Here is a 21414-nt window from a genome sequence, read left to right on the forward strand (position 1 = left end):
GGAGCTTGTGCCTTTTGAGAATCTTGGATTATTTTTAAAATCAGTGGCTTGTCTATCCTAGACAGTCGCCCAGAAAAGTTGAGCTGTCTGTGTGACTTTGAAACACTCTAGTAAATCCAAATCCTCAATCTTCTTTGATTTGAAATGGAAATAGAAAGTGTGTGTATAAAACATTTTTATTCATTATCACTTCCAAATACGTTGATGTTCAGACATGTATATATGCTTTGCTTAATGAAAGAGATGTATTCTGAATCTATGCTAGAAGGACCCCTACCTGTTCTTGGAGGGACATCTTTTTTAATGTTGTTTAACATGTGAACCCTGAGCTCTTTGGGATATTGGGTCCTTTAAGGATGCTGTATTTGTGGGGATTCCTCCTGGCATGCTGCCGATGGGCATATCCTTGCACTCAGCTGGAACCTGCTTGGGAACTCTCCACTTGAACTTCTGACTTGAGATAGTCCTCAGTCAAACAAACCTATGTCATGGGGGTGGGAGGCAGCATGCAGAAATGTCACTCACTCCTGGTCCCTGCATACCTCACCTGTCAGCAGGCTACAGTAACAGATCCCCACCACCACCCTCACTGTTGCTTTTGCAGGAACATAAAAACTGTGGAGAGATGAGTGAAATAGAAGCCAAGGTGAAGTACGTCAAACTCGCCCGGTCCCTCCGGACATATGGGGTGTCCTTTTTCCTAGTAAAGGTGAGTTGGCCAGGGTGGAACCAGTTGTACCTGGGTCTTCCCTGCTCTCTTCAGTAAAGAAGCTCGACTTGGTTAGAACCTTAGATGCAGCATCTGGCCAGTCATGACTTAAATCTAACTGCAGCAAGTGAATTCAGGGCATGAGCACCAGGCTAGTGAGTGAGCCCTGCTGTGCCCGAGACTCCAGTCAACTCTGTCTTGCTTGTGTTGCAAAGGAACAGTCTCACTGCTGCTGTTTTGACATTCCTAGAGGTCAACTCAGAACCCTGAAGTCTCTAAAATAAGTGATAATGGTTGACCACTGACAATGAGATTAAATCCATGTCAGCATATATGTTATACTTAATTTTTCCTAGTCCTGAAACTGACCTTTTGTTTAAAAGAACTAAATACTTCTCAGTGTCTTTTATGGGCTTGAGGGTCATAGAGTGCTTTGTTCTCTCCCATTCATTACACATGTTTTGATACTACTGTGTCCTCCTCTTGTGAGGAAATGGGTTCTATTTAATCTATCTACCTGTTCGTCTCTGTCTATCTGTGTCTCTATACATACATACATACATACATATACACACACACATACATATATAATCTATCTATCTATAGCTAGCTATCTAGCTATCATATCATTTCTACCTACTATCTATCTACCTACTATCTATCGTCTATTTTGAGACAGAGTCTTATTATGTAGCCCTGGCTGACCTCGAACTTGAAGAGACCTTTATCTGTCTCCTGAGTACTGGACCACACCCACACATACCCCATGCTAACAATATGTCTACGATTAGACATTTGTTCCCATTGTGCTTTTGCCATTTGCCATGTCTTCCTTCAGCAAGTTTATAGTCTCTTCATTTACAGAGGGAAAATATGATGACAGACTCTTGTGGAGTCTGAGGTCTGTGGATGGTGCCTGTTTTAGCGAGCATCAGGCCTGCTTTAAGTGCAAGCATAAATGTCAGTGTCAGGTGTGGGTATACATCCCAAAACATGCATTCTTCATGAGCGTGAACATACACACCAACGTTACTTACGACAGCTGTGTAGACATATGCATTTCAGCACATACCACTTGAAAAGTTTTTCTTCCTGACAGTACTTAAAGCATTGCTAGCCTAAGTAACATTTTAGCAATCATTCCCAGCATCTTTTCATGTAAAATAACTCTTTAAAGCTTTTGTTTCATGAGCCAGGTATGGTGGCTGTAATCCCAACACATGGGAAAGAAAGGAAGATCAGGAGTTTCAGGTCATCCTTGGCTATATAGTATTTTCAAGGCTTCCCTGTGATGTGTGAGACTCTACACTATTATGTGTACAATTTCTGTTGCTGTTGTTTAAATCTGTGTATCGTATAGTTTTTATTTTACTTATTATGGATAGTTTACTTCCATAAGTTTTATTTTCCTCCAATGTTTTTATTTTATATTGGTGTATGTGGGTACTTTTTTTTTTTTTTTTTTTGATAGCTGTGTTTGGTGTGTGCCTGTTCATGAAGTACCTTTGGAAGACAGATGAGGGTGTCAGATTCCTTGGAACTGAAGCTATTGTTTAGCTGTCATGTAGATGCTGGGAACCAAAATGTGTTCCTTCTGCAAGAGCAGTAAATGCTGTTAGCCACAGAGACATCTCTTCTGCCCCCTACAAAACGATTTTTAAGCATGGTAACATTCTTTTTGGATGTGCCATAGTTTATTTATATAAAGTCTTCTGTTAGTGAAAATTGGAGTTCTTTCCAGCCTTTCACTAAGACAAACTCCATTTGTGTTTCTTGTGACAAAGTTCTGTACACTTAAAAATGTAAAAACAAAGTAATTCCAAAAATAAGGTGTGTCAAAGTGGAAACACTTTTAAGGTTCTGGATGGGTAGGTATTGACACATTTCAGTGCATCATTCATCTGGCTTTCCTAAAAGCCATACCCGGTTTGTAAACAGACTGCAGGTGAAACACACCCAAACCACTGTGTTCTAGAAAGGCTTGTGACCACTGGCCTCCCTCATTCCAGGAAAAAATGAAAGGCAAGAATAAGCTGGTTCCCCGCCTCCTGGGCATCACCAAGGACTCCGTCATGCGTGTGGATGAGAAGACCAAGGAGGTGCTTCAGGAGTGGCCGCTCACCACGGTCAAGCGCTGGGCAGCTTCACCTAAGAGCTTCACACTGGTAGGAATAACCAGACACTGAGGGGACTGGTGTGGTCCTGGGTGGTATTGGAAGGCAGCCTGCGGGTATTATTCATCTTAAAGGGACAGCATGGGGAAAGAAGTTGGCACAGTGCTTGGGCATAGTGGGCACTGGAACAGGAGTACTGAGCAGCACTGAGATTCTTCACACACAGCTTCCTCTTGCATGTTGTGCCCCAGTCCTCTTGGAACTCATGGATGGGAAAGTGGTGCTCACTGGGAGGACTCTCAACTGTGTGCACCTGAGGATACCTCTTGTATATCCTGAAAGGAAACTAAGGCTCATGTGTGAATCCTTCTCAGAACTGTGTTTCCCAGCCTGTCTAGAGAAAAGAACAGACTGTATGGAAGTGTTGTAGAAACAGCAGAAATCTGGGGTAATACTAAACTCTACTCTGTCACTTCCTTGCTCTGCGACCATGTTCAGGTTACCTTTCTTCTGTCAGCTCCAAGTTCCCCAACTTAAAATGGGATAGTAGTAACTGCTTCGTGGTTTCTAGCATTGGCTAAGATGAGAGAACAGCAGGAAATTCACAGAAGGTAAATAAATGACTAGCCCAGGCTTTCTGATCTCTATCCCCCTTTCAACTTCAAAATTTGCTGTTAACAGAATATAGCCATGTAGCCAGTTAGGGACACATTTACATGTGAATTCTGAAAATTCGAGCAGTTTGTCAAGCAAGTTGAGCAAGAAAAAAATACTTTAAAAGTACTGGAAGATGTGAACTACAGACGAAAGTCTTTGGAATCTTTATTTTCGTGCAGACATTGTAAAATAAGGCATCTTTTAAAAGTATAAAGAAGTTTAGAAAGGATGATTGGTTACTGTTCTTGTTTCTTTTCTGTTGCTGTGATAAAATACCTTGACCAAAAGCAATTTCAGTCCATTGTTGCAAGGCAAGGCAAGGCAAGGCAAGGCAAGGCAGAAACAAGACAAGTAAGACATCCACAGTCAAGAGCAGAGAGAGTCGACACATGGAACCGTGCTTACTTGTTCTTGATTGCCTCCCCACTCTTGTACTGTCAGGATCCCCTGCATAGGGAACGATATTGCCAGCAGTGGGCTGGGTCTTTCTATATCAATTAACAATCAAAGCAGTTTCCCACAGTCATGCTCACAGGCCAATTCCATCTTGGTAATTTCCTAATTGAAGCTGTGTTTTCAGGTAAGTCTATCTTGTGCCGAGCTGACAGCTAAATGTGGGGCTGGTGAGGCTTGGTGAGGACCTAGGTTGGATTCCCAGCACCACATGTAATTCACAACCATGTGTTAACTACAGTTCTAAAAACTCTGATGCCTACTTCTGACCTCCATAGGCACAAAGCACTCACATGGTACACATATATGCATGCAGGCAAAGTACTCACACATAAAATAAGTACATCTTTTTTTAAAAGTTTAAAGCAAAATAAATAAAATGAATGAATAAAACTGACTTGCAAGGTCATGTAATTTGATCATAGAACGATAAGGCCAGGCTAGTTGAAAGGAATGCTTAGAGTCTGCACCTTCCATAGTGTGCTGTAGCTGGATGAACCCTACATGTTTGGAGGGGTTCCCCAAAACACAGGTGTTCGTTTTCAGAGAGCCATGTCCGTTGTCTTCTTCCATTGTGAGAAGTAATGGAGTATTTTTAAATTTTAAAATTGGTATACAGATACGCATTGTATTTAGGAATATGAGAAGAAAATTGCTTTGAGACTTGAGAGTGGTATTTTGGGAAAGGAATTTTAAATTATAATATCAGTAATCATTAACCTGTTTAAGTGCAACACCTCCATTCCTGTTAACTTCTAGAAAAAAAAATCTAAGCAGCTGTGTCAGTAGCAACTATTCAGTTGTATAAAGCTTTCAAGTCTTCAGTTAGTGATTTTTTTCTCTATTGTTGTATGAATAAAGATGATTTATATTTAAAAGAAAGAAATAAAGGCGGGCAGGAATAGGTAAGTTGGGGGAAATTATTTTTGTTATGCCTCTTTTGATACTGTAGTTGGTCTATCCAAAGTAGTTCTAAGTATTTATAAAAAAAATTTTTTTTATTTTAAAAATAGGAAATATCTATAATAAACTTGGTTAATGACCTCAGTCAAAAGACAGAAATGTATATTGACATTTTCATTAAGATGTAAAGTTAGGTGAGGCTTCTCATAAGGAATTCTTTTGGCTTTTATTAATCTCCCAGTTTCTGGTGCGTTCCCTGCTGACTGTCTGGGATTGATTTCTCCTTTGGTCCTTTCCTGGTCAGTTGTTTGCAGATCTCCCTGTTGTCTTTCTTTCTGTTATTGATTTTCAGTTGATTTCATTATGGTCAGAGAACATGCTGAGGATGTTTTCAGGCTTTGGGGTTTTATTTTCCTTTTCCTTTTAAGCTGTTACTTCATGTGTATGAATGTTTGTCTGTGTAATTATTTACACATCTCAGGTGTGCCTGATGCTCACAGTGGCCAAAAGAGGGCATTAGATCCTCTAGAAGAAAAAATGCAGATGGTTGTGAACTCTCATGTGGGTGCTAGCGAACCAATTCCAGGTTCTTTGCAAGAGTATCCAGTGCTCCTAACCATTGAGCCATCTCTCTGGCCCTTGCCTTACCTCCATTTATTTGTTTTGAGACAGGTACTCACTATGTAGCTTTGGCTGGACAGGAACTCACTAGTAGACCCGACTCACAGCTTCTGTTTGCCTCTGCCCCCCAAGTGCTAGGATTTGGTGCACGCCATCATGTCTGTTTCCTTATTTTCCTGATGCACTCAGAAACCTGATACACTCAGTTTTCTCTGTGACAACAGACAGCATTCTCTATATGGCTCACTATTGCTTGGTGACCTTGATGGGAAGAAGCAGAAGCCACCAGGCCTGTGATTCTAGGGAGACAGGGGAACCATATAGAAATTTACTGTGTTCATTGTTGAAATACAGTGGCCCTTTTCCCCTGCCTGGCATGTCTGGGATGCTGCTGGTGGGGCTGCATCTCCTGTCTAGTTCTCCGGGTCCTCTGGAAAGGGTAGGTTTTTCAAGAATGGCTACTTCAAGGTATTCTGGCCTCTCCAGTTCTTTGCTTGGGGGCTTATGGGGGAAAAGAAAGCCCAGGAGTACATTAGGTCTCCGTTAGTCCTAAGGCTCCAATTGTGTCTGTCTACTTGTACAGTTTCCAGAGCCCCACCCCCCTTTATTTTGACACGTATTTATGTTTGTGTAGGGGTGGGGGGAGGTAAGAAGACGTCTTGCTAAAGTCAGTTCTTTCCTTCAACCATTCGGGTTTTTGTTTTTTGTTTAGTTTTGTTTTTTTAAATATCTACCGTTGAATACGTTTTTAGAGTTCAGGCTTTCCTCAGCATGTAGCCAGTGTAAAGTGAGCCGTGTCACAGCTTCATAGCTGCTCTGTGTGGCCTCATAGTGTTTGGTAGACCTAATGTAACTGTGTTTCTCCTAATGTGCTCTTTTAGGATTTTGGGGAGTACCAAGAAAGCTACTATTCAGTACAAACCACAGAGGGGGAGCAAATATCCCAGCTGATTGCAGGATACATTGACATCATCCTCAAAAAGGTATGTTGCATTGAAGAAGATGGAGAAAGTCAAGGCTACTTTGGTAAAAGGCTCAGTGACAAAGCCAGGTTAAATGGGATCCTTATTTGAAATGTTTGAGTGACAGATTGGGTCTTCAGCATTAAGATTGCTTGTGTATGAGATCTCTGACCCAGAATCCTCTGAGCATATCTGATTTTGCCACAGTATATATATGTATCTGTTACTGCTGGGTAAGGAGCAGTGGTCTGTGTTCTAGTTTGATTTCCATTGCTATGATAAACACACTGACCAAAAGCAACTAAAGGAAGAAGGTTCCTTTGGCTCCCACTTCTGTTCCAAGTCTATCCTGCAGGCACGTATGGGTAGGAAGCCCAGTGGGAACCTGTAAGTCAGGCCCATGCTGTCCTATATACACAGCATTCCCTCCAACCAGGGAGCTCACAGCTAAGGGAGGAGAGCAGAAACCGTGGAGGGAGGCTGCGTGATGGTTGGTGTATGCTCGTGCTCAGTCATCCTCCTTATACAGCCCAGGAGATGGTGCTACTCAGTGGGTTGGGCCTCCTAAGTCAGTTAACAATCACGACATCCTCCTACAGGAATACACAGGTCATACTGTTCTAGGGAATCCCTCAAGTTACGCCAGGCTGATAGTTAGAGCTAGCTAGGACCGTCTGTCCTGATTCCTCAGAGTCTTCCTCTCTACATAGTTTTTTGTTTGTTTGTTTGTTTTTGTTTTTGTTTTGTTTTGTTTTGCTTTGCTTTGCTTTCCCTACTTTGTGGAAACCCAAGGGGGTGAACTAACAGTGTGCATTGTGGTTTTCATGAGTTTTTGTTCTTAACCAAACATAATGACACCGTGTGCCATAGCAGCATATAGAAAATCAGACGTTTTAGGGCTTCCCAATACAATCTGTTCAATTAATAAATGTGCCTGACTTTTTGCTGTGTAAGTAATGATAAACACGAGGCTTGGTATATTTGCATATTGAGTTGCAGATTTCTACTTTATTGGCATCATGCTTTTGTGCTTCTCTTATTAACTCTCCAGTGCTCGGAATTTGTAGTCAATTTGAGTACATTGTTTGTGCCCCATCAATCATTCGGTGGTCCTATGTTAGGACTTGCTGATGTTCATTTGTGTCTCTTTTACCTGCAGAAACAAAGCAAAGATAGATTTGGGCTGGAAGGGGATGAGGAGTCAACCATGTTAGAAGAGTCTGTTTCCCCAAAAAAGTAAGTATCCAGGGTGCTAGGGAGGTGCCTCCTCCTGAGGTGGCATGGTGGTGGGTTAGTCAAGGCTTCAGTCATGGCCTCTAGATGAGCTGTGGATGTGATACAGCTGTCCTGTGTGGGTGCTGAGCATTTCCTGGGAACTGGTGTGCAGGGCATGGTGTCCACCGCCATCTTGGAAGCAGTCAGCTTTCCTGGCTCCTGCTCAGCATCTCTGATGTAAATTTCAGATTATTACCTTGAAATCTGTAACTTGGCTTCCGTTTGATTCTGTCCTGGGATTCTGGAGCCTGGCTGGTGGTGTGGTTAGTGGACATAAAGCACTGACAGCATGCCACACTCCTCTCCCAGGCTGCGAGGCAGCAAAAAGACAGGGCTAAGAATGGACTCCTGGAGCTGGAGAGATGGCTCAGTGCTTATGAGCACTGGCTGCTCTTCCAGAGAACCCAGGTTCACCGTGGCTGGGATATGGTAACTTCGCAACTACCTATAACTCCAGCCTTGGGAATGAGTCATGCTCTTCTGGCTTCCACTGGCACTAAATGCAAGTGAGATACTGACACATGCAGGCAAAACACTCATGCATATAAAATAATACAAACACTGTTTTTTAAAGAAAAGGGAAAAAATTACTCACAGGAACCATGCTCGGGGCAGATCTGGGGGTCTGTTCATTTGTGCTGACCTTGAATTTTCTCCCTTCCCAAGCCCATGTAGAAACGAGGAATCACAGCATTATCACCTTGTTATATTTGGTTTTGATGATGGAGTCTCTAGTGATGCACACAGAACATTGGCACATTTTGGTTGCTGTTGTGAAGATTCTTGTTATTTTAAATTCAAAACTTTTTCCTCCTCTGCTTCTCTGATGTTCTCTGAGCCTTGCCCCCAAATAGAGCCGAGGTGACATAGATGTTCTTTGTAGGTTTGAGTTCTGGACATTGATTATTCTTCACACTCCAAGCTGCCGGGACCCTTCATAAACCACCATCCACCTCTGCTCACATTTTCCTCTGCTGCTTGAGATGCTAACTTGGTTAACAGGGATGGTCTAAGATTGAGCCTGCCTCTTGGTATAAAATTCTCCTTCCTTCTTCACCTCTTCAGAGGCACCTGTATTCCACAGACCTTCCTGTGGCTTCTCCACAGGGTCCTGAAGAACTGTCCCCTCTCTCTAGAGCCTTACTTAGACATGTGCAAAGTCCTTTACACCTACCACTCATTCTAAAACTCTTAAGAAGGCATGTGTGCGTGTGTGCATGTGTGTGTGTGTGTGTGTGCGCGTGTGCGCGTGCGTGTGTGTATGTGTGTGTGTGTCTGTGTGTGTATTTGTCTATGTGTGTATGTATGTGCGCACGTGCGTGCGTGTGTGTCTCTGTGTGTGTGTGTGTGTGTGCGCGTGTGCGCGTGCGTGTGTGTATGTGTGTGTGTGTCTGTGTGTGTATTTGTCTATGTGTGTATGTATGTGCGCACGTGCGTGCGTGTGTGTCTCTGTGTGTGTGTGTGTGTGTCTGTGTCTGTGTCTGTGTCTCTGTGTGTGTGTGTGTGTGTGTATGTAAATGCTAATCTCTGATTGGAATCTTTTAGAAAAGATGCAAGTCTCTCAAGCCCCCAGAGATGACAGATTGACAGATGCCCTCTGTGGTCAGTGGACTTGAACCTGTGAGAGAGTTTCCTTAAATTTATTTGCACATTTTTTTCAAGGGTAGATCTATCACTATATAGATTGGAAACCTGATGCATGATGTTCTTTCCATGTGATTGAACAAGTGATAGGCAGCATATCCTAACCTTCCCTCAGAATGTCATTGCGATAGGACTGTCATTTGTTTTGTCCTAAGAGCAAATGAATTGTATAATACCAGGACTCTGCCAATGGAGACACTGACACTGGTCCTCACTGGATTCATTTGAGACTTTTCCACTGAGCATTCCGTGTTGCTCTTCATTCCATGTCCACCGTGTGTGCTTCTTAAGTGGTCTCCACAATCTTGGGCTGTGCGCAGTTCTGCTGTCTTCCCGCTGTACTGTGCTGCATGAGTGTCTAGCTCCCGCTGACCAGCCCTCTCTTCCACAGATCGACCATCCTGCAGCAGCAGTTCAACCGGACTGGGAAGGCAGAGCATGGCTCGGTGGCACTGCCAGCTGTCATGCGCTCTGGCTCCAGTGGGCCTGAGACTTTCAATGTTGGCAGCATGCCATCACCACAGCAGCAGGTCATGGTCGGACAGATGCACCGAGGACACATGCCTCCGCTGGTGAGACTTCCTGATCACTTATCTGTTAACCTCTGGGTCTCTAGAGATGGTGACAGGTTCTATGTGGGAACCCTCGGCCTCCCATCTGAACCACAAGTCAATGGTGCATTCCTGTAATTGAATGACTAATTGCCCCTTTCTAGAATCAATGGCTGGAGAGTGAGGGACCTTGTATTTAGTTGTATTTCTCATTGCCATCGCAACATACCTGACAAAAGTGACTTATAGGAAGAGGTATGTATTTGGTTCACACGTTGTGAGCATGGTCCATTGGTATAAAGAGGAGGTTGGCCAGTGTAAAGTAGCTGATCACACCAGGAAACATAGAGGGGTGAATGCTGGACCTCGGTTTTCTCTCTACCGTAGTCTAAGATCCCAACCTACAGATGGCACCACCCACATTTAGAGTGGGCTTCCCACCCTAGTTAACCCAAGGTAGAAATTGGTCTTCCCTCACAGATCTACCTAGAGGCTGGTTTCCAAGGTGACTCTTTATTTAAGTTGCCAATTTATCCACCACAAACCTCTTTGTGCTGTAGAAACAGACCCTTTGCCCCTACAGCAGCTTCAAGCTGACTGGCCCTGATACCCTCTGAAATGTGGGAAATGGGCCAGTCATCTGTGATCTTCCTTTGTAACCTTGTCTTGTTGGACCCATTCTAATTCATCTGATTCAGTACTACTCAGGCCCTCTTTGGGAATCCCTTGCTATTGGGCTAGTTTTGAGAACTCAAGAATATCAAAGTTAGGAATTCATTCAGCTGTAAAGAAGCAGGTTGGCTATAAGCTTGGGGAGAGTCCTGGAGTATGATCAAGAATCCTTCTTATCAAACAGCCATCTGTGTTCTGTGTGTGAGATCTTTGATCCACAGTACTCAGATCAACTGTCTCCCCTGAACTCCCTTGTAAAGCCACTCATCAGCCTTCTTGTCTGCTAATTAAGCTCTCCACACCCTTCTGATTATAAGCCCTTCACTGCAATCACCTTCGCTTTGTGTTCTATTAATATAATGTGCTATTTCTAGCCCTCAGGTTGAAATGGGAGCTAGTTCAGGTGCGTAATGAGATGTGCTCTTGGCGGAGAAGGTTTAGTTTTGTTCTGTTTTGCAAGGAGGCCCTGTCAGTCCCCAGATTCTGCTCACCACCTTGTGTTCATCTGTCTTCACAGACTTCGGCGCAGCAAGCCCTTATGGGGACCATCAACACAAGCATGCACGCTGTCCAGCAGGCTCAGGATGACCTCAGCGAGCTGGACTCACTGCCACCTCTCGGCCAAGATATGGTAAATATCCATCAGCACGTCTGTCTCATCCTGTGTCTCTGTCCTCGTTCAGAGCAAGGTTAGGTTCTCGGTCGGATTCTGCTGGATGAAGCTGCCCCCAGCTAGCTGATAAAGAAATCTATGTGTTTTGGTGTGTGTTGGGGCTTTGATTCTCTATTGCACTCATAGAGAAAGAGAACAGCTGTGCTAAGGACTTAGACCCTGGAGCCCACTGATCCCAGCTCCTCTCTTCACTGCCTTATGAATCTGGGCGTCTTAGCCCCTCGAGCCTTTCCGCTGTCATCTGCCAACAAGGCTGATGGGAAGGGGTGATGATCTAATTCTTAGCATGAGCATCTAATAAGAGCTCAACTCAGGTAGCTGGCTTGTCATTTTAAATAGTGCTGGCAGCTCCCAGATTTCAGTACACAATGGGACCTCATGGATGGCTTAGGAAAACTTATCTCTGGGCCCTAGCCATCATCTTCAATTGTGTTCTGTTCTCAGCGTGTGTTTTTCATCTAGTGGGTATGGGATGGGGCTCAGAATATGTGTTTGCAACACATTCCCAGGGATACTGATGCTACTGTCTGGGTATTTTGTGTTTTGTGGACTCTGGTTAGCTATAATACTGCTGAGGCTTACAGCAGGGTGAGGTAATGAACTCTGAGGCCCTCTGGTAGCTTTTGCTGCTGCAGCACAGAATCAGTTACTGCCTCCTACTTCAGGTTGTGGTCCGCAGGACAGCAGCACTGACATCATCCAGATTCTTAGGAGAGAAGCGGAAACCACAGGCCACCGGCAGCATCCTGTGTCATGGTGCCTGTTAGCCAGCTGTCCCTGTGATTTGTAAGCATGCTAAACTTTGAAAAGCACGGACTAGCAAGCTTGCTCCCCAGTACCATACCACTACTGCCGCCTTCTACCCTCTCCTTCTTTCTCTGCACCTAACCCACCTGCAGAGCATCATAAATACATCTCCGGTTACACAAATCAGTCTTTGTGCGCAGGCCTGGGCATCAGCAGGGCTTTGGTTGGTTTTTGTTTTCCTCTTTATATCTTTCTAGATAATTTTATATCTAGATCTAGATATCTATAGATACAGATATAGGTTTTTTTTACTTTGCATTCCAATCGCATCTTTCCTGTCCCTCCCCTCCTCTGAGCCATTCCCTCCCCCCTCCCCTACCTACTCCCTATCCTCAGAAAAAGGGAAGCTTCCCATGGGTATCAACCTGCCTTGGCATATCAAGTTGCAGTAGGACTAGGAGCATCTTCTGTTGTGGCTGGGCAAGGCGGCTCAGTTGTGGAGAAGGGATCCGAAGGCAGACAACAAAGACAGAGACAGCCCCTGCTCCTGCTGTTAGGAGTTCCACATGAAGACTGAGATGTACAACTGTTACGGATGTGCAGAGGCCCTAGGTCCACCCCATATATGCTCTCTGTTTGGTGGTTTGGTCTCTGGGCCCCTTCGGGCCAGGTTAGCTGATTCTGTGTTTTGTGGTGTCCTTGACCTCTGACTCCTTAAATCCTTCCTCCCCCCTCTCCCACAGGATTCCCCAAGCTCTGTTTAATGTTTGACCTTAGGTCTCTGCTTTTGTTTCCACCAGTTGGTGGGTGAAGCATCTCAGATGACAGTTATGCTAGGCTCCCGTCTGCAAAGTATAGCAGAATTTCATTAATAGTGTCAGGAGTGGGTTTTCTCTCATGACATGGGTCTCAAGACCATGTCTCGAGCTAGTTAATGGTTGGCCACTCCCTCAATTTCTGCTCCATCTTTACCCTGGCACATCTTGTAGGCAGGACAGATTGTGGATATAAGGGTTAGGGTTAAGGTTAGGGGAGGGCTGGTTTGATGTCTTTTCTGGTTACAAGAGGTGGCTGGTTCAGGATCCATATCCTCCATTGTTAGGGGTCTTAGCAAGGGTCACCCTCATAGATTCCTAGAAGTTTCCATTATTCTAGGTTGTCCCAGAGATGCCTCTTCACCAATTCTAGTTCTCTCTTCTCATACCATCTCCCACCATGCTCCTTCCACTTGATCCCTCCTGTTCCCATCTCCATCCCTACCCCACTCACTCCCACCCCCACCCACCCCCAATGTCTATTTCGTTTCCCCTTCTCAGTGAAATTTGAATGACCCTCACTTAGACCCTCCTTGTTGCTTCATTTCTTTGGGTCTGTGGACTGTAGCATGGTTATCCTGTACTACATGGTTTATGGCTAGTATATACTTATGAGTGAGTACATAACATGTTCTGATGTGCAGTCATGGTAAAACAACAACACTGTTTTTTACAAATAACATAATAACACTGCTATAAGATAAGCATTGCAGGGCTAGTACCGAGATGCGTTCTGCAGTCTTGTCTCATGGAGCGGGATCACTCTTTCAAAGCTATCCCTGAATGCTGTTCTCCATCTCTATACTGGTGTGGGTGGAGGTTGTTACTGTCCTCGGTACCATTTCTCTCAAGTCCCTGAATTCCATATATATATTTTGCTCAGGGAACTCCAGAATGGGAATAAATAAGTGGGCTTCCCTATCCAGATTAAAATATGTGGAGGTGACTGCCTCAATTCACCGGTTCTTGAAGAGTTGGGATGCACTAAGATACTAGGTGACTTCCCTAACCTTGAGCCTAGATCAGTGTCTCACCTGCAGGTCATCATTATCAATATAAATACTAGCAGACATATCTAGACTTTTGACACAGTGAGTTATAAAACAGTAATTGATAAATAAATCACACATACAAATCTCATAATGTAATCTCAAATGTAATTACAAATCTCAAAATGTAAGTTTTTAGATAAACACTATCTTCAGTCCTTTATAGCCGACAGTTTTCAGGTTGGACATATCTCATGGGTTGAAACAAAATATAAGAGCTAGAAATGCCTTTTACATTACTGTAGTAGGAGAAAGGTAAGGCCCAGGACCTGGGTGTAATTTGCCGCTGTCCTGTCACCTGGTAGAGGTAAAGCAGGCATGAAACAGAAGACTTAGCCTGTCTTCCCAGGTATACTGGGGGGAAAAATGCCACCTGCATATGGCCGTGATGTTTGAGTTTCTTCACGATAGTCATGTCAATAGGAAAAACTTCAGTGTTGGTCAAGAACCCTTTTGAGCTGACATGTCCAAAATTTCTAACTCTGCTCCCTAAAAAAGCAAAGTGAAAATTACTACCAAGTGTTAGTAAAAGTACCAAATTATTATGCGACATTGGGTTTATTGACATAATCTAATTACATATAATAATGGGTTTCATTGTGAACTGCTCATGCATATATATAATACCCTGTGGTCATATTTGCCCCCATTGCCTCCCCATTATCCTCCCATTCCTGTTGGGCCCATTCATTACTTGGTCATCTTTTGTGTTGTTGTTGTTGTTGTTGTTGTTGTTGTGTTAACCAGTGAGCTTCAGCAGGCTTATTCATAGGAGCATGTGTGAGGGGTTATATAAGAGCTCCTTATTGGCAGCAACAGCACTAAAGGAAATGTCTCCTCTTCCAGCAACCAGTAATTGCCAATCAATCCTCAGCATGGGCAAGGCCTTGTGAGTCTTTGTAACTGCCCTGATGGACCCAGATTTGTTCAAGTCTGTTTCAAGTAATCTAACTGCTAAATGTCCCAAAAGGGTCATGATCATGTCATGCCCAGAGGACAGCATACTACAGCACTCTACTTCTCTTGCTTTTCTATTGCTATGACCCCATGGCCAGGGGAATTTATAAAAGAAAACATTTAAATGGGCTTATGGTTTCAGGGAGTTAGAGTCCGTGATGCCAGGATGAATGCATGGTACAGGAACAGCTGAAAACTCCGTCTTGCTCTGCAAGCGGGAGGTAGACAGAGGCTCTCTCAGTCTTCTGAAACTTCAAACCCCAGTGACACACCACCTCCAACAAGGGCAAGCCTCCTAGCCCCTTCCAAACAGTTCTACCAACTGGGGATTGGGTAATCAAACATTTGAACCTATGGGGGATGCTCTCATTCAAACCACCATATTTTCTCTTCTCTCCAGTTTTTACACTTTTTCCTCCCCCTCTTCCACAATGTTCCCTGGATCTTAGAGGAAGTGATATGTGTGATCTTTGACCCTTTCCCAGTTGTCTTCATTAGATATAGCCATATCAGATTATTTTTCCTAAGTATTATAAACATACATTTTAATTATAGTATGAGATACAGAGAATGTTCTTTTTAACATCTCTAAACACACAAGAAGCCTGTTCAGGATGTTGTTGACAATGACTTGGGCATATTCACTGCTGGCCTAGGAAGGAGAGTCATGCTAGTTTCGTTGTATGGCTTAACTTCCCTGGTCTCTTGGACAGTTCAGTGCTGTGATCGTGTTGTTCCATTTTCTGGCTTTACAGGCATCTAGGGTATGGGTTCAGAACAAAGTGGATGAATCCAAGCATGAAATTCACTCTCAAGTCGATGCCATCACAGCTGGAACAGCTTCGGTCGTCAACCTCACGGCTGGTAAGTCCCTGAGTAATTTGTGCTGGTGTGTGTGTGTGTGTGTTATAGATACCTGTATCTATGTATATCTCTATGTGTGTGTGCATTAGAGAGAGAGAGAGAGAAAGAGAGTGTGTGTGTGTAGTCATTTTCATTGAAGCAACAGATTGCTATACTGTGAAAAGATAGGATGATTTGAAATATCTGGCCTGCTTTAAGCATTTACTTGAAATGATCCAAGATAAATGTAAGAAACATCTAATTCCTGTTTGTTGATGGCAGGTATCATTCAAGAGTACTTACTCAGTGTTCCTTACTGTCCATCAGCATGTGAGCATACTTTAAAGTCTTTGAGGGCAGGTTCTCCTTTGGAGAGTTTACAGTCTAGAAAGGGCCTGGAGATGTCAAGCATGCATTCTTTGCCTATCTGGTCCAGTAGTTGTGTCTTCTGGGGTAGCCTGACTCCCAACCTCACATTGTCTGGTGAAAGCCAGGAAATACCTGGGCTTTTGTCTGCAGTATACCAGTGTTTTCAGGAGAAGAGTGACCCTGAACTGGGGTCATGGGATGTAGATGCATGCTTCAGAATTTGAGTTGTGTGTATTTGTGAGTGGAGGTCAGAGAACAACTTTAGATGTCTCTTCTCAAGCAGTCCTTTTTGTGTTGAGATGGGTATCTCCTTGGCCTGAAACTCTGTAAGCAATCGGGACCAGCTGGCCAGCAGTGTGTCCAACTCCACTCCACCAGCATTGGGATTAAAAGTTTATACCATCATGACTTTTTTTTTTTTAATATAGGTTCTGGGGATTGAACTTGGGTCTTTGTGTTTGCAAGGATGTGCTTTGCATTTTTCTTGTAGTTTTTAGTTACATTACATCAGAGTGAGGTGGGGTTACACACGTGTGCCACAGTGCACATGTGGAGAGCAGCGGATGTGTAGGGAACCAGTACAGGTTGTCAACAGACCTGTCAGGCACCTTTACTAGCTGAGCCATCTCACTGGCCACTACTTTGAATTTGTTAGAGAGAGGGAGAGGGAGAGGGAGAGGGAGAGGGAAGGAGGGAGGGGGGGAGGGAGGGAGGGAGGGAGAGAGAGAGAGAGAGAGAGAGAGAGAGAGAGAGAGAGAGGTATGTGTATGTATATAGACATAGAGAATTCATATCAGAGTATACTATATTTTCTCCATTTCCAACCCCTACCCCCAACTCCAGTTCCTTCTAGTCCCCTCAAATTCAGTTCCTTTGCTTTAGAATTCTAAAGGAGCTTTGTTCACTGTTTCAGTATGTGAGACCTCCAGGTGAGAGAACCTCATTGAAGACCTTGGAGTCAGGGTGATGTCCATTTCACTGAGCTCCTTAGAATTCTATATTTGAGAACTACATGGTGGGGCGCGGGCTCCTGCTAATGGGAGTTTTGAGAAAGTCTCATCAGGCCTGCCTACCTCCTGCCAAGCTAGACCCTTCTCACCTGTCACCACTCTCCTTTGGTCTTGGTCTCAGGTGACCCTGCAGACACTGACTACACAGCCGTGGGCTGTGCAATCACTACAATTTCTTCCAACCTGACCGAAATGTCCAAGGGGGTCAAGCTGCTGGCGGCCCTCATGGACGATGACGTGGGCAGTGGGGAAGACCTTCTCAGAGCTGCCAGGACCCTCGCTGGAGCTGTGTCTGATTTGCTGAAGGCTGTGCAGCCTGCTTCTGGAGAGGTGAGCTCTGAGGACACTCAGTCGCACTCAGATGAGACATGTGTATCCCTTCAGGTCTGTGGAGCTCTGGCTTCCGGAACGGTTTCTGCCATCCTGAGAAAATATCACAGGGTAGAACGGAGAGTTATTGAAGCGGGTCAGATCCTGTGGTTCAACCCTTGGGGTGGGGAGGGGGTGCTCCTAGTAGAAAGCCGTTCTAACTAGTACAAAGGGCATACCCACAGGTTTGCAACTGAACTTCTGTATCAACCAGCTTTGTTCTAAATGCACAAGACTCATTCATTGGAAATTTCAAGTACGTCCGCCTGTTACTGGTTGATGAGAGTTTCCTTGCATCTCACCAGGATTTAGTTTCTTCCTCCTATCTGGCATACAACCGAAGATCTTCCTCTGTGTGGAGGGGAGCTGTTCTGTTGAATGCCTCACTGTACTGATATGTGGTGAGATGCGGGAAGAAATTCATTTTCTTTCCAAGCAGATCGTGTTCTCTGTTTGTAGCCTCGACAGACTGTTTTGACTGCTGCTGGAAGCATTGGCCAAGCCAGTGGAGATCTCCTGAGACAGATCGGAGAGAACGAGACAGACGAGAGATTCCAAGTAAGACATCTGCGGCTCCCCAGCCTTGGAAATGTGTCTGAGTGAGGAGTCTGGAGTATGTGTCAGAACAAAAGCCTGGTCTTCCTGGGGTTGTTGAGAGTAAGATCCAAGGGGAGGTCTTTTAGTGCCAATTAAATGTATCTATTTTTAATGTAAACAAACCAGGTCACCGATACTGTGTATCGTCCTCCAAAACACTTAGCCTTTCTGGTTGTTCACCAGTTTCTTGGGCGTTTTATAAACATAAAAGTAGATACAGTAATTGTGAATCCCTTTGTATTGGCCACCCGACCTCCATACTCACCATTCTCAGCAAATCTTGTTTTATTTTGTAGGGAGTAGCTCTCAGTGGACTCACTCTTTTTGTCATTTTATGTTGGTGCTGGTGGGCTCCTGTGTATGAGTACATGTGTGTGTGTGTGTGTGTGTGTGTGTGTGTGTGTGTGTGTGTGTGTGTAGGCCAGAGGTCAGCCTCTGATGTCATTTCTCAGGATACTGTCCATCTTGTTTTGGTTTTTGAGATAGTCTCTCGCTCGGACCTGGGAATTGTTGATTAAGGCAGGCTGACCCAAAGTTAAACCCCAGAGATCTGCCCCTCTCGGCCTCCCCAGGACTGCGGTTACAGGGAGCACCACGCTACACACTGAGCTGTATCTCCAACTCTGGCCTTCACTTTTAAAGAAGCATTTTCTAGATTATTGTATTTCCTAAAGTAGGATCTGGGTATTTAATTCAGGCTAATCCAACAGGCACCTGAAGCCTGAGCTCAGGTCTTGCTGTGTAGGAAGGCCAAGAGTTTGGGTGGACCCTGACTGAGAAGTCATTTTTGTGATCTGACTTTTCAATACTAGAGTCTTATGCTGCCCTTCCTCTGCTGAGCAGCTGTTGCTACTGTTTGCAGCTGGCTTGATTCACTGCCAGTTTCACCACAATGAAGCTCGGACAGTATCTCAGCTTGTCTGTTCCCTCCTAACCCCACCCCACAGTAAAAGTGTTAAGACTGAGGCTCTAGGCCAGTATGCATTCTGCTCACATACTTGGAAGCCAGGAAACCTTATTCCTCTTTTAAATCACTGATTTTGCAAGTAATACATAAGTCCATCCCAATTAGAATATTAAATTTCTAAGCTACGATCCCTGGAGGATTCCCTTATCCAAATCTATCAAGTTCATTGTATGATGATTCAATTGAAGTTCACCAGATTATTTTTATTTGTGTGTGTGTGTGTGTGTGTATGTGTGTGTGTGTGTGTACATGTGTATGAGGGTACCCTCAAGAGGCCAGAAGAAGCTGTCAGATACCCTGGAGCTAGACTTACAGTCAGTTTTGAGCCACCCAGAGTGTGTGGTGGGAACTGAACTCAGGTCCTCTGCAACACCTGCAAACACTCTGAACCACCTGGCTGCCTTTATTTCAGTCTTTGCAGTGTGGTCTCGGTAGCAGGAGCTGGCTGCCCCTCCCTCTGTGTCCGAGGTTGATTGTGAGCTTCTGTCCGTCCTGCCTTCATCTCCTCATGCTGGGCCAGCATCCTACCAAGTAAACTATAGCCCCAGCCATGGCCTCCTGGCCTTTACTTTAAAAAAAAATGTTTTCTAAATTACTGAATCATGATAGAATATGAAACTATATGTGAAACACTGATATAGACATCAGAAATCACAAAATTTCAGTGTATAAGAACTGACATCACATATACCCCCCAAATTCAGAAAAATATTATTTAAAAAAGGTTTATTATATTAAAAAGTTTGTTTTTTGTTTGTTTGCTCTGTCTTCGTGCACCTCTGTGCTCCAGAGAGGGTTATCAGATCCCATTATAGATGTATGTGGCTGCTGGGAATTGAACTCAGCTCTGGAAGAGCAAACAGTGCTCTTAACAACTGAGCCATCTCTCTGACCTGAAATAACAGACATCTTTTTATCAACTGCTTGATATGATATAAATACATCCTTCCCACAATGCAAGAGGATGCCTTTTTTTTTTGCTACATCCCCTTTGACCACCTCTTAATTGGTCAGTGATATCATAACATTTTCTAGAAAGAGATCAAACACCTTTCTCTCCCTTAGCTTCCCCTGACCTTCTGGTTTTTTACCTCATGGGCGGCCATTTTGCATGACACTTAATTAGGGTTACCAAAACAACTTGAGAAGGGAAGGGTTTATTTGGCTTAATGCTTTCACACTGTAGTCTGTCACTGAAAGAAGCCAGACAGGAACTCACACAGGGCAGGAACCTGGAGACAAGAGCTGGTGCAGAGGCCATGGAGGGTGCTGCTTACTGGCTTGCTCCATTGCCTCGCTTTCTTATAGAACCCAGGACCACCAATGCAGGGTGGATGATGTATCATCTACCATGAACTGGGCCCTCCCTCATCATTACTAATTCAGATGTCTTACAGCTGGATCTGACAGAGGCGTTTTCTCAGTTGAGGTTCTCTCCTTTCAGATGACTATAGCACGTGTCAAGTTGACATAAAACTAGCCGGGATACCATTTATAGGGACAGGATGTGTCACATAGACTAAATCATGATTGTGTGTGTGAAAGAGAAAGGTACACTTTCATCCATACAGGTAGCTATGTCTCCTTCCTGGCTAAGACCACAGGACCCATTCACTTCCTGAGGGTCAGTCAGATGTCCATGCATGGTATAGGCTGGGTGCTAGTCACAGCTCCCTGGAAGTCATTTCTATACCGGGATTTCCAGGAATTGCTTCACTATGCAGAATTCACTGCAGACCGTGTAACACACCCCACTCACCCTGCTTTTGTCCCCTTCCTGAGTCCTTTCCAGATCTCCATGCTATCATTGTACTGGGCTTGCATTTTATATCATCCAGACAGTTCTCCTAGGTGGATAACTCATAGGAATTTGGTCTATATCAGATTCAGCTGCTGGTGCTAGGGTTCATTATCTTAAGTACTCTGTTTACTTCCTCAGAAGTATTGCTTGTGGGAGGCTGGGGGGGATAGTGCAGTCGGTGATGAACTTGCCACCAGAGTACGAGGACCTGAGTGGGATCCCCAGTGCTCATGTTTACAGCTGTGCACATATAGTAATGTGTATTTGTAAAGTCGGGGCTGGGGAGACAGAGACAGGAAGGTCCCCTGGGACTCACAGGCCAGCCAAATTGATAAACGTATCTTGGCTAGAGATTCTGTCTCAAAACAAACAAAAACCAAGGTAGACGGCTTGTGAGGGATGGCACCTGAGCTTGTACGTGGTCTCCATAGTCAAGTGTACACCCAAAAAGCATACTTTTGCCCACACTGAGGGTGTTAGAGACGAAGCTCTGGATTCCCATAAGGCACGTGACTTACCCTTGAAGTTTTCTGAAGCTCTGCTTCCTCTCTTGTTTCCACCGTGATTAGGTGCAGGCCCTGCCTCTGGCCTGCTTCTCTTTGGCCATGCTAGGAGGCAGGTTCAGAGACAAGGTGGAATGCTCCAGAGGGTGGGGT

At 44.4% G+C, this 21414-nt stretch overlaps 1 protein-coding gene across 1 annotated transcript in view; it reads left to right on the forward strand.

The window, feature by feature from the left end:
- Tln2 (talin 2) overlaps window positions 1-21414 on the forward strand; it is a 414048-nt gene that overhangs the window by 267256 nt on the left and 125378 nt on the right. Inside the window, exons 11-19 of the mRNA XM_052187919.1 lie at window positions 605-709; window positions 2719-2874; window positions 6339-6440; window positions 7579-7655; window positions 9730-9910; window positions 11079-11192; window positions 15558-15666; window positions 17146-17354; window positions 17853-17951. Of these exons, the coding sequence (XP_052043879.1) occupies window positions 605-709; window positions 2719-2874; window positions 6339-6440; window positions 7579-7655; window positions 9730-9910; window positions 11079-11192; window positions 15558-15666; window positions 17146-17354; window positions 17853-17951 (1152 nt within the window). The remainder of the gene's footprint in view (window positions 1-604; window positions 710-2718; window positions 2875-6338; window positions 6441-7578; window positions 7656-9729; window positions 9911-11078; window positions 11193-15557; window positions 15667-17145; window positions 17355-17852; window positions 17952-21414) is intronic.

Source organism: Apodemus sylvaticus, chromosome 7 (genome assembly GCF_947179515.1).
Source record: "Apodemus sylvaticus chromosome 7, mApoSyl1.1, whole genome shotgun sequence".
NCBI lineage: Eukaryota > Metazoa > Chordata > Mammalia > Rodentia > Muridae > Apodemus > Apodemus sylvaticus.